The following is a 17,716-nucleotide window of genomic DNA, read 5'->3' as shown; positions in this document are numbered from 1 at the left end:
CTGACTGTGTGAACTGAGTTTCGAAATACTACAGATGTTTTACAGCTCTCTCCCGCCCTCTGGTGGAGCAGCAGCAGACCTACATCTACACTCGAAGTTGCACAACTTCGTTACTGAAACTTCCTTTAGTTCAGACTGACCTGATGTTTCCAACTCTGTGGAGATCTGAGGGATGAACAGCAGAGATATTAATGTCAGCCATGTGTGAAGAAGTCGCTCGAGCATTTTCTGCAACAAGGGCCGAATGGAGTACAGTGGGGCCCTCTGAAGCTGCTGCCGACACCCTGAGCCTCGCACATCTGGTGTTAATCAGCAAAGCCTACACAAACATACACATACAAAGAAACAGACACACACAGGCAAACACTTCTGCAAAGATCCCCTTCACAAAATCCCTCTCAACTCCTGAACTTCCGACATGACTGGGGTCAACACACTTGCTCTGGACCCATTAGTGCACACCCTATGGCCATGTAATAAGAGCTGGTGAGTTGTTACAGCGCAAGTCCTCTCACACAGACACACAATACATCTTAGGCTCACTGCATATGGGCAACAACAGCACAACAATACAAAGATCCAATATTTTAAGTGCCAGGTAGCAGGGCTAAATTCTGACCCATGCTAAAAATGAGTCCACTCAACAATAAAGCCTTACGCAGTGAAACAAACACCACTGCATATATATAACGGGATTCATGGGATTAAAGAAAGAGTACATAAAACCAAAAGAGACTCGAAATGATTAGGAGTGATGAAAGTTATTGCAAATACCTACATGTCAGTTAAAGCTTTAAAAGTGAAGTAAACTACATTACAATGCTGCTCCAAAGGATATTAGAACATTTATTTTTCTGCATTTTTTTTTGGTCTGAGCCTGTTTGAAACACTAAAAGTGAATCCAGGTTGTCTTCAAAACTGAGGCCAAACAATTTCTTACTCACAGAGGTGTATTTGTGGTTGCTAAGAGAACTTACACAGCCTCACATGTATTTTAATTTCTTCTGAATGAACTTCTGCTCTGGTAAAAGTGGTGTAGGGTTGTAGGAAGTGTCCCTAAAGTCTGGACACATAGGAAATCTCATTAATTCTTTTTTTTTTTTGCCTCCACAGATTAAATATGGCACAAAGGTTTCATGTAAAGCAAGTCTTTAGGAACAACTAGCAACTCTTTGGAACTCAATAACAAAAAAGACTGTCAAAAAGTACATAAAAACAATGCCAGCAAGAATGCAAGCTGTTATCAGGGCCAAAGGAGATCATACAAATGCAGTATGTGAATAAGGACTATTTAGTTTTTCCAGTTTGCTATTTGTCTAATAAATAACACAATTTTTAGTTTGAAATAAGTTTTTGACATTTCTAAAGTATTTGTGTCATCTCATTTTCATGGCAGGTGGTCTGACAAATGTGTTAAGCAGCTATCAAAATCATGAAAAACTGAACATCTATAAATGAATGACATACTGCTTGATGTAGATGTGTCTAGACTGTGTGTGTGTGTGTGTGTGTGTGTGTGTGTGTGTGTGTGTGTGTGTGTGTGTGTGTGTGTGTGTGTGTGTGTGTGAACCTAAATTTTGGCCTGATGTTTGATAATACATAATGCTACTTCAATGAAAAAAACAATTAAATACAAGCCTAAAATCGTAAAATCTCACCAAAATCATACTAAATTGTGTATAAGCCTCTGAGCCCTTAGAAAATGTACATACCTCTGTGCTCAGTTAATAAATCTGGTTTATTTCATGTCGCCTGTGTCTGGTCTTCTGTCTCCAGGTGAGCAGCAGGTTGTTTAGAGGGCAGCTAGCTATCTGTCAACAAAGGGTTTATTCACCTGTGAGCATGTTTATACGGGATACACGTGCAGAGATGTCGAAGTAAGGGGTAACTAAGTCAATATATAATTACCCTAAAGTAAGAGTCACACTAACTACTTCATTGTGTCTGCTTTAGTTGAATAATTTGACTCCAGCGTCGAAAACTAAACGTTACAAACATTCGCGAGCTTGTGTTACGCTAGCTTGATCTGAACTGTTAGATGACGTCAATCAGCTGGTTAGACGTTAGTTCTGGACGGTTTTCCATAACAGTAGCGGATTTTCTGATGTTTATTGGTGGTAAGGAGGTTTACCTTAAGTGTAAACGCCAAAGTTTCCATTCTGGTGGCGTTTTAGGTTATAAAAAAGTGAAAATATATGGAGATATTACATCTGAGGCACTGGCGGTCAAGTTTTGCTTCTTCTTTACCTGTAATTGGAGTGCAGCAAGTCGGGATTAGCTCATTGCTGCCCCTTGTGGCCACAAACAGGAACGACCAAGTTCCTCTCCTAAGAAATTAACCAAAAATATATTATTACCGCCGGGACAAACGTCGTTTGCCGGAAGGTATTGTTTTGAGCTGTGAGGTCTTGCTTGCTTGTTCCGTTGTTTGTCTGTAACAATTTGGTTTGCGCGCGATAACTCCATAAAATATTGATGTAGCCTCACCATATTTGGTACACAGGTGTACCATAATAAGACACAGGTCAAGTTCGAATTTGGTGACCATGACCTCATTGTGAAGGTCACAGGGGTCATCTGTGTCGCTGGGCGGTCCAAGTTTGGTAAAACTTCTAGTCTAATTATAATTTAGTTAATAGCAAAACAACAGTAATAATGATAATTATTATTGTTATTATTATACATAACAACAATATTCATTGCCTGAAACCTTATATTTCAAGTGTTTTCTTGGATGATATTGATGTTATTATACTCATCATTACTGCTACTACTACAGTTACTACAAATAATAATAATTATAATAATAATAATGATAATCCTTTACAGCATTCAAATTATTTTACTGGTAAAACCTGACAGAGCTTGAGCATTTTTGTAACAACAGTTCTCAGTAAGGTGCAAGTTTAGTGCTACAAGAAAAATAGTGTTTATTTCATTTTGTTTTATTTTTGGCAAAAAAAATTATATTGACCATGATTCAGTGCTGAAAGCAATAAAAGGTAAAAAAAAATAATAATTCCAAGGGGATTATTGCTTTTTATAGGCACTGTAGCATTATTTATCTTTTTCCAGCTGTAACACATAAACACTATCGGTTCATCCAACCAGCGCTTCTTCACTGTTGGTAATGACATGTAGACATTCATGAGTAATACTTGAATTAATCCTTCCTTCCTTAAATTATTGTTAAATATGGCTCAGTCAGGTGGGACTATATTGCCCATACACAAACAAATCTATTTTAATATGTAAAATGTGTAATAAAATTTCTTTGATAACACTAACCAATTCTTTGTGCAGTCTTTTTCAACTGCCTTCCCTACAGTGGAAAATAACCGCCATACGTTGCACTGTTTAACAACCATTACTTAATTCAACCAACAAATCATTTAATTTCCCCCTTTAGTTTTACATAGCAGAAGGATTATTTCACTTTCATACTTCATTTTTAAGTCAATGAAACAGTGAGTAAGAAAAGAAAACATCAGCCAACCTAAACTCTTCTCAGAATTTATCAGCCACATTGCTCGCAAGTAAACATTGTCACCCTTGAAGCTAATGTTGTATGACATCAAAACACATCTGTTGAGGTCTCAGTATTTTGAAGCCCTATTCACAGCTCCCTCAGCCAGGCCAGTCATGTATAGTTGGCACTCAGTGATAGCCAATGAAATTGCAGCTTTCCTGACACTGTCCCCAGTGCTGGGTCTCATCATGATTGTGTGATTGGAAAAATGAATGAAATCACAGGGGGAGGATTAAATCAGTTTAAACCTCTTTCTATTCTTTTTTGTACATGAACTACAGAGAGATTCTTTGGTATATTCATTATTGTATTTTTCCATTTTTGTCTTTTTTCTTTTTCTTAGTACTACTTACATGTCAGAAATGAAGAACTAAATCGAAAACAAATCAAAGGGAATGTTTCTTTAAGTGACTAACTTGGTAATCTTCCTCCAAGTTTCAATGACAATATTCTACTGATTACTGTACATTATACACACATATTAATGAGACCTGCAGACGTAACTGAATGAAATGTGTTCTTTATTCACACAGAACAACAGTTCAACTGTTTCACAAACTTGCCAAATCAAATTGAACATAGAGCAAAAATTACATATACATATGTACGCACATGACAAGCCACCAGCCCACCCTCTCACTCATTTTCCTTTTTCAGCCTCCCACCTCTACTTTTCCAGTTCAAAGAAAGTAGACTCCTTGAACTCTGTCCAGGTCATCTCCTTGTCCATACCCTTATCTTTGTAGAAAGAAAAGACTTTTGCTGGGCAGTAGATGTACTTCCCTGCTACTCCAGGGAAGGAGAGACAGCAGGACGGATTTGTGGCACTGGCAGCTAGCAGTGACACTTTTTGTGGCACCGCCGGATGCCACGGTTAATGCCACTGTTTAGGGAACATGCCACGGTTAATACCAGTACTTTTACCGCTGTTTAGGCGAGAGGCCACGGTTAACGCCACTGTTTAGAGGATACCACGGTTAATGCCAGTACTTTTACCGCTGTTTGGGTGAGATGCCACGGTTAATGCCACTGTTTAGAGCACGTGTCAAACTCAAGGCCCGCGGGCCATATCCGGCCCGTTATACAATTGTATCCCCCCCCCCCGCCCCCCGAGATTATTTTACATTGATTTATTATTGTTGTTATTAATGGCCCGACGATACGAAGCGCTGATAACACACAAACTCCAGATCCCATAATGCAGCGCAACAGCTGCCTTGCCGAATGATGATAGGTTACCTGGGAACATACAGACCCGGCTTCCGTATGGCTGCCACTCGCTGCAAGCGCCGAGTCGCGGCGCCGCGTGACGCTGTTCGCTCCGAATGAGACGGACAACGTGAGAGCTGCAGTTTGAGCAAACAAATGCAGTAGTAATGTAGGTCATAATTTTTTGAATATTTTTTGACATTGCATATGTATTCTGCGGGCCGGGTCGGACCCCCAGAGGTCCGGTATGTGAAGTGAAAAATACGAAGACACGACGTGTGTTTTTAGGTGTTTACTGTCTCTTTTGTATCTGGCAAAAAACTGCACTTATTGTAAAACAAAACAAAGCATAGCAAATTCATTTATTATCCTGTGATGAAACAGTAATGAATTACTTTTTCTCTATTATTGGTTACATGTGCAAAGCAGTTAGAATTCTGCATTACTCGCTGTGAAGCATATTAAACACAAGATCAACTTTACATCAGCCACTGACCTTAACCAACACAATGGTGTGATGATTAATGTTTCATAACTAATAGCTTGTTTTGTTATGTTGTAACACTCTGCAATGAGCCCATTGTCCAAGAAAAATTTGGAGAACTGTGGATTTTTCACGCAGACACCACTGTAAATCTTACAGAACATGACAAGTGTTTTTATGCAATGTTTGGAGAAATTAAATGATGTGTGAAGTTTGACAACCTTACAGGAAGCAAATCAAATTAAAATGAGCCTTTCTAGACTATTTTTATGAAAAAAAAAACACTTTGCCTTGCTTTCTAATTTTCACACCAAACACATTGTCATTGTTATTTTCTTGCACACATCACAAAATTATATCACTGAATTCTTGGCACCTCAAAAGAATATTTTAGCCAAACTCAAAGGAAAATCACAAATGCCAAAATGGTGTTTTTCCCATTAAATGGTTAATAATGTTGATTGAAGTCCATCAAATGGTCAAAAATGTAATTTGTTTGTCCATAAAATTGTCAGAAAATAATGTGAAAGTGGACATATTGCTGTCTGATGTAATGTGGGCTCATTGCTTTTACAGGTCATGCTTGTTGTCTCGCATAGTCAACCATCTGGGGCCTATTCTGAGCAAGAATTACCCCAAGAAACTTAAGAGTAAATGTAAATAATGTTGAGCAGAAAGGGTTCAGCTACGACATTTAAAGGATAATGATAACGATGGTGCTCTGTAATGTGTTTGTGATTTTAGGAAAAACATGTTTGTCCAAAACCAACTCACATGTGTCAGTCACTGAGAATCATAAAGTGATAACATGTATTTGCCATAATATAAAAATGTTGTGATCCTGTTTGTTTTCATCTTCTCCACATGTTTAATTTTGGAATGAAGACACACTGCGACTCTTTATCTCTCACCGCACATCACTGTCACCGTACCAATGCACCCTGCAGCCTCTGCCACTTAGATTTTTCAACATTCAAACAGTCTCAAATAAGTCTGACACGATGTAGTCTGATGCTGTCCCATCGATGAGGCCTGTTCCATCACTGCCAACAAACCAGCAGGGAATGCTTTCTCCGTTCTTCACATCCTTACTGAAGTCCTTTTGCCAGTGACTGTGGATCATGCATATACAAAATGATGAGATGTGTGTATGTTAAAGGAGATGCTCTTTCATCTTGCATGCATTTCATGTGTAGGTTCATTCTTCAAGTGTACCTGGTCACGTTAAGGGTTTGTCCTTTCACATACATGGTGGCGTCTAAATTCTCAAGCGCACCCTGACGAAAGTCTCTCGTCTCAAATGGAACCCCATGGTAGAACTGACCTGGAGAAACAACATCACTTTATGTGTGTTGCTTTCTTAGAATGAGGGATTATCAAACATAAACAGTGCATCATGAGACTGAACTTTCTCATCGATATCTACCTAGTAAACCGTGAACTGAAGCAGACAAGTGGTGGCAGTCCAAGGTGTAGAAGCCCAGGTAATCTTGTTGGTCATGGCGTCTTTTCCAAACCTTTGTGTGTCTGATGATCATAAATTTAACTGAGTGCCTCAACGTCACCGTTAGGCTGCAGTTATCAGTCAACCTGAGATCCAAACTGGAGAAACAAAACATAGAGCAGACAGCAACACACCAAAGTGGTGATATTTTATTTACTTGTGATTGTGCCAATGTATAACACCCTTTTTGAATGCATTTTTAGCCAGTTAGGACCAAAAATGCCTTAAATTATTTCACAGTGCCATGCATTGTAGTCTAGTACCTTTAGATAATATTTGTAAAGCAGTTTTACTCACTCTGTTTCTTTCAGAGAGGCTGTATCAGACCACAGCAACGTGACCTGCTTGCCATTATGGAAGACTGAGATTTCCTGCGTGCTCACATCCAGCCTCACATCCAACTTCTGATGGGTGATACCAAAACGCCCAAAGTAGGTGTTGCTTTTACCATTTGGAACAAATTTCTTCTTAGCGATAAGCTGGCCATTCACCACAAAACCTGAAAATAATGAGAATGATGATGTTTAAAACTGAAGAGGCCTCTGGGATGAAATGTCCAGTTGAGTTTTACTGCTTCTTGACCATGACCAGGATGACAGAATCTACACAGAATTATGTTTTTTTTTGTCCTTTCTCATATATTTCACACAGAAAACAAATTGTAGTTCTCCTTTTAGAAAGAGTGCATGACTGAGGCTCATAGCTGACCTGATTTTGTGTCTCTGACCAGATTGTAGATGGTTCCTGGTTTGTCGTTGATGTCGAAGCACAGAGCGTTGTATTTGTCAGTTGCATTCCTTAACTGTATCATGAAATGAGGATCTCCATCCACTGTCCAAGCATTGTCAAAATATCATGTCAGACAAAAAAAATATATAGTCAAGCTTAAGCATAACAGATGAGTTATTATGATCAAATATAATCGGTAGCAACACATTACTATATTTGGTCCATAATTTGATTCTGTGCACAAGGTGTGATTGAAAAGGTTCATTTTTGATTCAAGAGGTTCAACAAAAAAAATTGCATTAAATAAAGAAAAACCTCATTGTGACATTTAGCCTTTGAGAAGGTGGATGCAGCACTGTAAACGTCAAAAATCAAGAGTCACCTTCATACACATAAATGCAGACAGAACACTTCTGAAAAACTGAACCTGATTCTTTGGCAGATGAAACCAGAGATGATCTTGCAGCATAATGATGGAAAGATAAATGTATAGAGTAGGATTCAGCTCACAAACCAAAGCACAACACATCATCTGTCAAACATGGTGGAAACAGTGTTAAGCATGTGGCTGCCAATGATGTGACTGTGGAGGAGAAGCAGCAGGATGAAGGACAGTACTTCACAGTGCAAATGAACAGCAAACTGTAATAAACACAAATGTACCACAAAAGCAACCAAAAAAAGCTTCCTGAGGCAAAGAACTGGAATGTTTTTGTAAGTCAGTCACCTGCAACTTTTCACTTATTGAAGGCAAAACTGAGGGCAGAAAAACCCGCAAACAAGCAGCAGCTAAAAGAAGCTGCAGTAAAGATGAGGAAAAGCATTTAGTGATATCCATGAGTTTCTTAGTTCAGGCAGTTAATGTCTGCAATGGATTTGTATCCATGTATTTCAAGTTATCTTCATATTGATAGGAATTTTTAATTGTCCAATTACTTTGACAAAATGGTGGCACTGTGGAAAAGTATGGATGTAATCCCTGAACAGTTACAGCAATGTTCTTCTTGGTTCATTTGAAATCTATTGTAGTGGTTTACCCAGGAAGAAATCCCCAAGAAATGACTGTTGTCCAAATACCTATAGATCAAACTGCATCACGTTATTTTGACTAGCGTATCGGTGTGGAGCCTGCCCTAATTATTTTCAGCATCTGAAAATGATTCATAGAAAAGGTGGAGTGATAGAAAATTAACAGAATATTGAATAACAATCACAATGTCATAACGCTGCATCTGATGCAACAGACCACAACAATTAGTTTCATTTAAAAAAAAAAAGCATTCATGCTGTTGAATCTTCTGTGCATCAATAAAACTTTAAATAGAAGATTTACGAATGCTGTACTTTATGTTTTTATAGAAAGACAAGTTTGTTAATGGTCAGCATTGGAAACAACCAGCTTGTGCTACAACCATTTTTACTCCACCAAGGAACGCGACAGAGTTATGTGACGATCAGCGTACGTTTGTCCTTCCGTCTGTTAATCTGCTTGTCTGTGCACAACATTACTCAAAAACCGACAGACGGATTTGGATGAAATTTTCAGGGAAGGTCAGAAATGACAAGGACCACCTAATTAGATTTTTAGCAGTGATGCGTCTTATAGTTTGGATCCAAGGATTTAATAAAGATTTATGAAATCATTGCATAGCTGCACGGCGTCACTGTAACCATGACAACAAGTGAATGCCATGTCAACTGCCTGTTGACAATCACGATCCTACTAACAACGGAGTAGCCTTGGCTGAGTACTGCGTTTATTATTATTATAAATAATAAACGTAATGGAGGAGGAGAAACTGGCTGATGATTAATAAAGCATGACCGGTCACATTGCCCCCATCTTCACCAAATAACAATGTAGCACAAATCTTACCATCTGAATGACCACTGGACCCCCTGGACCTGCCACCGTGGGACCTGAATGTCTTAGCCTGGACCCTTTTAGAAATAGCCCCGCTAACGGTACGTCCAGCTGCAGGAGAGGCTGAGAAACCTGTTGCGAGTGATCTTGCATCAAGGGGTTTAGTGCCAAATGGTTTTGAACATGTGTGTCATATGGTTAAATTAAAAGGAAGTTTTCATACCCCCGCGTCTCTCTGCTGCCTGTCGCTGCTCTGTAAAGTAGAGAAATAATTGGAAACACACAATGTAAAGTTAGTTTCAAAGTAAACAAAAAAAACAAGTATTTTCCCCTTTCCTGAGGGGGGATTTTTATTTTATTTTTTTTAAATGTTCATAGCATTTTCCTTCAATAAATAAAATCCTCATTTAATAACTGCATTTTGTTTTCTTGGGTTATCTTGTCTCTAATTGAAATTAATTTGATGATCTGTAACACGTAATGTGGCAAATATGCATGAAAGTATGTAAAATACACAGCACCAGTCATCAGGTGCATATTAAGGTTGTCAATTACAAGTCTGTGAGGATTACAACCAAACTGTGCTATGTTTTCATATTTTTACAAAGCATAAGAGCTGCTGATTAATTCAACAAGACCATTTGCATTCTCCCTACCCTCAGTCAGTTTATCAGCGACAAAGGAGCTGTCTGCTCCGTCCTCAGTTTCAGGCTTGGTGACCACCATGGAGGTGAGAGGGGTAACAAAGTTGTACCGCAGCGACATGTTCAGGGCTTTGGCTGTCATATTGTCTTTCTCCTTTTGAGTACTGATGCCACTGAGGAGAAAAACAAAAGGGCAAATTGTGTTATTGTTTCATGATGACATGACTGTACAGTGCCACAGTTTAAACTTGGAGATGAACCAACCTGGTCTCCAGAAGCTGTTGGATGGTGAGGTAGGCCCACAAACGCTCAGTGAAGTCCCCAAAGATGTACTCCTTGTCTGGGTACATCGTCTGCCAGTTTGCCACACTGGCCTTTTCCTGCACTTGGAAGTCCTCTTCAGGCTGCAGATTAAATGACAGATATTACTGACAGGAGAAAGGAAAGAGGAAACAAATAGTATGGTTTGATAACAGCCACACTAGCAGCTCTTGATGAAGACTGTAGTATAAACTTTATTCCATGGACTCAATTAGTTGCTGTAATGTTTTAAGTCTGGGCTAAAGTGGTGAGGAATATTTGCCATAAGAATTTTATCTCTACTGCGTCCCTGAGATAGTCTATGAAGGATTTATCATGGCTAAAAAATTGTGTTGTCTGTTCAACATACAAAAGTAAGCTGGTCTGCTGTCTTAGACATGTGAGCTAAGATTTCATTGATTTTATGAAGTTTGAAAATGTTGAATCAACTTTTCAGTTAGAAACGATTTTGACAGACAGACTTGCTTTTATTTTACAATTTAAATAGCTGATTGTTAATTTGAAGGTTAGGTATACAGGGGTAATTTCAATATTATTCTTGAAACTTTCTGTTGTGCTGCAAGTTCTTATCAAGTAATTTCTAAAGTAGGGACGAAAAACATTTGTATCTCAGGAGAGTTGACCTCTTAAACAGCGCATGCTGGGAAATATGCTCATGTGTTTATTTTGTTTCCTTAATTTATTAAGTTGAGTGAACTCTCAGCACAATCTCAAGTTAGACAAACTCATGTTTATAAGCATGTTTATATTAAGTTAATGCAATAGTATTAGTTGATTTCTCCAAACTTCTGTTGGATTTTTAGACTGCAACAATTTACATAAGTTTATTTCATTTCAAATATTGCTCTTGAGATTAAATACTCAGTCACAGGGATTGTCTTAATAGTGCATATTTGCTCTTTCACCTACATGATTAACTTGGTCTAATTCATACTGCAAATGGCATTTTGTTTGTTGTCCATTTTTCTCACCCCCTGAGCGTGAACCTCGACCACAAAGTTGTTCATGTCATTATCATTCAGCCGACCAGCCACCACAATCTCTGAGCCATCGAACAGCTGGCTGTGGTCATTTTTGGTCAAGAAGTCTACTTTGCTGTCAGGATAACGTAGTTTCACCTCCAAGAGCAGAGGACTGGACACTTCCTCATAGAAACCCTGGAACAAAGACAAACCGAAAGTCACCCAATGTCTGTTTTACAAACATCTCTGAAGGCGTTAATCTCCAAACATTGTTTTTTTCCCTACCTTGAGTTGAACGACTGCGTCTGACCCCACAAAGATTCTGCGGGCCAGTCCTTTGTTTTGTTTGCTCATCACATCCAGGAAGGAGTAATCCACATCATTTCCAAACCCAAGACAGAACAAAGACATGCGTCCCCCAATAGCAGTTTTCACATTCTTCTGAATGTCCTGGGTGTTGGACACTCCTACAGGTGGATGCAAACATGTATTACATACATGAGAGTTGTTTAATGCACTGCCAAGCCTTTAAAACATTAAACTGAAATCAAATTACTGCATGTACAAATCTTGTCTTATTCTCTGACAACTTTTCAGTACTGACAAGATCCTGACAAATCCTTTGACCATTTTCTGACACAACTTGTGTTTATGCACAGCGCTTAAGACTACCTCCTCTCAAATTTTACCAGGCAGCTCACCGTGGTTTGGCATCCCATCAGTCAGTAAGATAATCATGTCTGCACTCCTCACTGGAAGTCTCTCATTTTTTCTCTCTCTCTTCAGCATCTTCACTGCCCTCAGTACAGCAGTGTTGATATCAGTGCCTGAAAAACATTGACACTATAAGGAAATCAGCCTGAAGTGAAGCATAGCAGTACTGGAGACAAAATTAAGTTGCAAGTTCTCCAATTTCTCCTTTAAAGAATAGTTCTAACACATGCTTTTTGCTTACTTGATGAGTATTAGATGAGAAGATTTATACTCAGTATTGTCCATTAAATACAGTATAGAAAATATACTAAAACCTGGTTAACCTAATCTCAATTTAAACCCCAATTTTTGAGTTTTACCCTCTCTTCTTTTACAACTGATTCATATAGTGCATGCATTCTTTAATTTTTCTTTCCATATTTATTAAACAAAGAATAGAAAGAGGCTAAGATGTTTTTTTAATTATACATTTGGAAATATGTGTTTAATGTTTAAAGCCCTTGCTTTTATTGTCTGTAACCTACACTATCCTCAGTATTAACCTCAATGGCATAGGGCGGGTGTATAGTATGCTTAAAACCACATATTGTAAAATGTTCACATTTAAACATCATCCAAACAAAGGAAATGAAAATATTTTTCTCTCACTTCCATGATCTTGCAGATTGCTGACATAGCGGATGGCTTCAGAAACATTTTCTGCTGTTGCTTTGGTAAGAAAATCCTTCCAGGGGACAATTTTGTCATCAAACAGGATGATAGCGAAGTGGTCTTCTTTATGTAGATCTTTCAGAATGGCTGTCATTGCTTCCCTGGTCTGCAAAGGTTCATCGTTTCACATATGAAGATGCACATACAGCGATGCATACAGTATTTAACTTACATACACATCTTTCACCTGTAGAATCTTTGTTCCCTGCATTGATCCACTCCTGTCAATTACAAACACCACATTCTTTGGGACTCTGGCCAAGTCCGGAGGGGAGAAGAAGTGCACAAAGTATCCATTCACAACCTGGAGGGAAATAAAGCATCTGATTAAGAATAAAATAGAAATATTTAAAAGGGAACAGGAGGATCAAACAGCAAAATATTGCTTTTCAGCTTTGAGTCGACTAAATAAACCAATTTCCAAGAGCTGTTGTTAGCTGACCTGAACTTCCCCTAGGCTCTTTTCTCGTTTCACATCATATTTGATGATGAAATCCCCGTTAATTATTGTGCCGTCACACTCTGAACACTTCTGCTGCTCCACTGTTGGTGAGAAAGAGATGTGTGCCTGAGAGACAGACAGATTCATCATTGGGAATATCCTTTTTACTCAAATAATAAAGCGTGTGAACTGAATTATAGAAGTTAGCTTAAGCGTTCACCTTTGTGTCTGTGACGGTTTTCTTTAGCAACGGGAGCAGCTCGTTGGTCAGGAAAGTTGCAGTGGCTTCAACAAATGTGATGCCCTGTGGCTCATAGATGTCTGCCAGGATCTGTCTCCAGAAACACACAAAATCACTTAGATCAGGAGTGGAATGACTCCATAATGTTGGCACAAATTCCTCACAGTTTTATTAAGGAAAACAAAACAGCAGAGCACGTTTAACCTCAAAATCCTGCACTGGCTGTTCAATGTTAACTCGCGTCAAAATCTCATATTGGCCCAGTTTCCTTTGAAGAAGCTCCTCATAGGTCAAAATAAAAGTCACGTTGCTACTGGCAGCAATGTTGACGGACACTGAAAACTTCTCCATCTTTCTTCCAGAAGCCCTGTAACAATAATAATAAAAATAGAGAATTCAATGAGATGTTCACAACATCGCATGTTCAAATCTGAGATCTTCTTCAGTCCAACATACTTGACCAGTCCAGCAGTCTGTCCAGAGGAAACAGCCTTCTCATACTGCTCCTTCGCTTTCTCTTTCTCCTTCACCTCCCCAACATACACTTTACCATCAATCTCCCTGTGAGAGACAAGGACATTCATCAGAGTTAGAAAAAGACACACTGTACGCTTGCTGGCAAAAAAAGCTTAGACTGACATGCTGAAGTTGGTGATGAAGGCGGTCTTGGGCAGCTCCACTTCGAAGAAGACTTCCTGGGAAGAGTTTGCTTTATTCTGAGCCCTGGAGGTCATGACGGTGTGGGCGAAACGAGTTGCCACCGTGCAGACGACTCTAATGCTGTTCACCTCCACCTTTATGACAGAAGACACAGAGAGCAGTATTTGGTATGTGTTGTAAAGGCGAGCAGTTTCAGGACCTCATAACTGCACAAATTCCTCAAATATCATGCAAGTTTGCAGCAAACAAGACCAGCGGTCAACAACAGCTTGTGGTCTTCTCTCCCCTGAAATTCTGGATCAGATGTTACTAGAAAATGATTTCACAAAACATAAAGAGTTCACTGTTCTGTGAACACAATGTAAGGTGAAACTTCCTCTCAAACTGGCAAATGCAGAATGGAATCAAACACAGATGTACAAATCACTTCCAGCTTGTTTATTTTCTCCAGTAAACCAATGAGAAAATAAATACATTGCAGTTGAAGAGAAGACTGGAACAAGTGGCATCTGGAAACAATGAGGTTTACGGTAAGTGTGGACTTGATTTTGCAATCACTAACAGTACCACTACTGTAAGATAGAAGCTACCAGTTCTCTTGACTGTGTACTCATTTGTTTTGGATGATAATATTCAGCTTTCACACCTAATCTGACTGTTTTGACAATACTATGTTATAAAAAGGAGCTTCTTACATTTGCAGAGTTTGTACTTCTTTTCTGTCAAAGAAAAAATATTGTCACAATCAGTATCATAACATTTTCACAACGTAAATGAATGACATGAATCTGCAATTTGTTGTTTCTACTTTTGTAAGTAACATAAACTGAGTACCTCTCTTGACCTGGTGTCTGTTGCTTCTTCAGTCTCATGAACGAGATAAGGACCGAATAACTGCAAGGGAATTGAGAAAGGTTTGGAAGAAGAGGGGGACAAGATGCAGGATTATTCACCATCACTAAACTTAAGATTTACCTATTATCTATAGCACTATTGACACTCTGGCTTGATGCTTTTTTTTTTTTTAACAGCTTTATAGAAATAATGCATCAATAATCCCTGTTGTAATCCCACTTCAGCGGTTTCCTCCACCTCACCTGCCTTCACAAGATGTCTTTTAAAGCAGGTTTTTCTAGAATATTAAGCAAACTGTACAGTCCCATGTGTGGGAAACAAAGGCCAGGATCATGCAAAGGGCTTAGTGTGGGTGTGGGAAAAGCTCCCTCAATATCAACGTCAAACTGGCAGGAAAAACAGGCAGCAGCATGCAGACAAGAATGCCAGTAAACATCTGAGACAATTATAGAGTAGCTGCTCAGGCTCTTTACTGTATATATTGGAAAGGTGGGTACAGTGAAGTGCAGGTGGCTGGATGAAGATATGCAGGGGTGAAACCATTCGATGGATTCAACATGAAGCATGGAGAGATGACAGAACATAGATGAAACACATGAAAATGACACAACATGGTTAGTAAACCTAAGTCGAGGAGGAGGAGCAAATGGCAAAAGTCAGCAGAGCAGTCATCGCCATGACACAGCTCCTTCTTTGCCAGGATACGTACATGCTTACATTCTGGTCTACTGAGTGTAAGTGCAGTAGGAAACCAATCTATCTGCCTCTGAACTTTGGTACAACATAATGACTCCAGTGGGTTCAAGTGTACATTTTGACCAAACAGTGTAGAGTTAAGTCAATGGAAAGTACCACAAAAAATGTTCATTTCATTTCATTGTCTCTCAGAGCAGAGCAGGTTAAATCAGTCATGGTCCTACTGCTCATGAAAATTCACACACTCAAACCATAACTTGTACTAATTCATGTTTTTATTGTATTGGAGCAAAACAGCGTGCTAAAGGTTACTTTAACTTCCTTTAGTTTTTTTATTTATTGTGTCTTTTTTTGTCAGGCTTCAAACAAAAACTGTGATCTCAGAGACAGGAGGCCTTAGAGGAGCCTTAAACCAAGATACTGATTAGCTTCTCCTATTTCTCCCAAACAACATTGTTCACAATCCTGAGAGAAATATGCAGAAATCTTCAGATATAAACCCAAAATGACGGTACCAGGGCTGCACAGCGGCGTGGTGGTTCTGTCTCTCTCTCTGTGTCTGCAGTCTGCTGATTGCAGCAATTAGAGACAGCTGCAGTGACTGGCTCACCTCTTCACAATCTCACCTCCTGCAATATCAGCGCAGTTCATTCATTCACTCTCTACCAGACTACAGACTGCCATATCCCTACTCAGACTCTATTCATCCCCTATATTCCCCAAGCCTGCCTTCCCCTTTTGTGTCCAGTTCCCCATTTTTGTGAGCACCGTTAAGTTACTTTTGCTACTTTACTTTGTATTGTTTTTTTTGTAGTTATCCTTTTTGAGCTTAGTTGAGAGTGTTGTAGGTTTTTGTAGTGTTGCTTATTTTTGAGTTGAGTTTGGTCTAGTTTCCTCCTCAGTTCAGTTTCCCATTTTCTCTGTTGGTTTCAGTTTTTGTTTTTGATTAAAATAAAGCCTTTCAATATCCCATCTCTTTGTCAGTTCTGTGTCTGACCTCCCTCGTAACAGAATAATTAAATCAAGCCTGCAAACAGCACAATTGGTTCTAAAATGTGAGTTATATTTCCCATATATACCAATTTTAAAAACAATTGAAAGGATCTTTGTATTAAATATCAGTGCTATGTTGATGCATAGTTGTTGTTCCCTGAGATGACCGCCTCACCACTGCCTTGGCCTCTTTTTTTCATGATTTTTCTGTGGCGCTGGCCTGTTTTTCTGCACAGCCTTGGGGAGTTTTGCCTTCTAAACAGAAAAAAACATTGTTCCTGCTCCCAGACTTCCTGCATGCCTTAGGATTGTTGATGGAAAAGATCTGCTCTTCCAACTGCAGATACAAATGTTCATTAGCAGAATCATCACGAATGAGGCATCGGTTGAAAAACAACAAAACAGACACTTGTTTACATGCAAATGCTGCACATGTAGCATGTCTTAAATACCTGTGTCAGAGCATCTTCACTAGAAACAACCAGAGCTGCCTGGGCCTGTGCTGGAAGGCAGATGCAGACACAAACCCACTGCAGCAGGATTCTCCACATGCCTGGGAAACGAGAAGGCCTCTCCGCTGGCATGGCTGAAAACAAGTGTGGAGAGAATTCGAGGCATCTGGGGATCTAGTGTTCCCGTAAGAGCTACTCCGCCCACACTCTGTGGTCCTGCCTCTAAAACACTGACAGTTTATGAGTCAGTGTGCATGGTTTCCTGCAAATTGGCTTATGTTTAACCTTTATTTAACCAAAAAGTCCTGCTGAGATTAGAGATCTCTTACAAGGGAGACCTGGAGACGTGTTATGGATGTATGAATGACTTTATCAACTAAACTGATGTTCATTCAGTCCCAACTTGCCTTTGAATACATGTGTGAAAGAGGACAAGGTGTAAGGTAACATACATCACTGGGATTTTCTTTCCATTATTTCTCCTCGACATGCTGTAACATGAATTAGGTTGATTCCATAATCATAAAGTGTAAACTATTGATTCAACTAGCATTAATTATTGTTCAGGGCTGACATTTGTTGTGGCAAAACATAAGTCTGAGTCATTCGACACACAGAGGGTGTACTTTTTCTTTTGCAGGTTTTATTACCTCCGCCAAGGAGGTTATGTGACACCCGGCATTTGTGTGTCCGTCTGTCCGTCTGT

The 17,716-nt window shown here is 39.2% G+C and overlaps 1 protein-coding gene across 1 annotated transcript; it reads right to left on the bottom strand.

The window, feature by feature from the left end:
• Nucleotides 1–5,015: 5,015 nt before the first annotated feature.
• On the bottom strand, nt 5,016–17,175 carry LOC110955292 (inter-alpha-trypsin inhibitor heavy chain H3-like). The gene is made up of 22 exons (XM_022200226.2): nt 17,011–17,175; nt 14,849–14,908; nt 14,710–14,733; nt 13,994–14,148; nt 13,811–13,915; nt 13,559–13,721; nt 13,334–13,444; nt 13,114–13,239; nt 12,859–12,975; nt 12,609–12,777; nt 11,948–12,073; nt 11,532–11,713; nt 11,256–11,441; nt 10,228–10,367; nt 9,976–10,136; nt 9,543–9,572; nt 9,332–9,451; nt 7,435–7,557; nt 7,024–7,225; nt 6,649–6,824; nt 6,438–6,546; nt 5,016–6,334 (listed from the first exon to the last, which is right to left on the bottom strand). Exons 1-22 carry the CDS (start codon nt 17,140–17,142, stop codon nt 6,196–6,198), a joined length of 2,856 nt encoding a protein of 951 aa, XP_022055918.2. The 5' UTR covers nt 17,143–17,175; the 3' UTR covers nt 5,016–6,195.
• Between the last annotated feature and the right edge of the window lie 541 nt (nt 17,176–17,716).

Source organism: Acanthochromis polyacanthus, chromosome 5 (genome assembly GCF_021347895.1).
Source record: "Acanthochromis polyacanthus isolate Apoly-LR-REF ecotype Palm Island chromosome 5, KAUST_Apoly_ChrSc, whole genome shotgun sequence".
NCBI classification, from domain to species: domain Eukaryota; kingdom Metazoa; phylum Chordata; class Actinopteri; family Pomacentridae; genus Acanthochromis; species Acanthochromis polyacanthus.
The sequence above is the reverse complement of the archived record's forward strand: the minus strand, read 5'-3'. Positions and strand labels throughout refer to the sequence as shown.

What these genes read in the sequence shown, in the direction of transcription:
- LOC110955292 (XM_022200226.2), bottom strand. Translation starts at nt 17,142, where the DNA reads ATGCCAGCGGAGAGGCCTTCTCGTTTCCCAGGCATGTGGAGAATCCTG. An exon ending in AGCCAGTGCAGGATTTTGAG is followed by an intron (nt 13,445 to 13,558) that starts GTTAAACGTGCT and finishes TTCTGGAGACAG; the next exon opens with ATCCTGGCAGACATCTATGA. An exon ending in AGAGCCTAGGGGAAGTTCAG is followed by an intron (nt 12,976 to 13,113) that starts GTCAGCTAACAA and finishes ATTTCCCTCCAG; the next exon opens with GTTGTGAATGGATACTTTGT.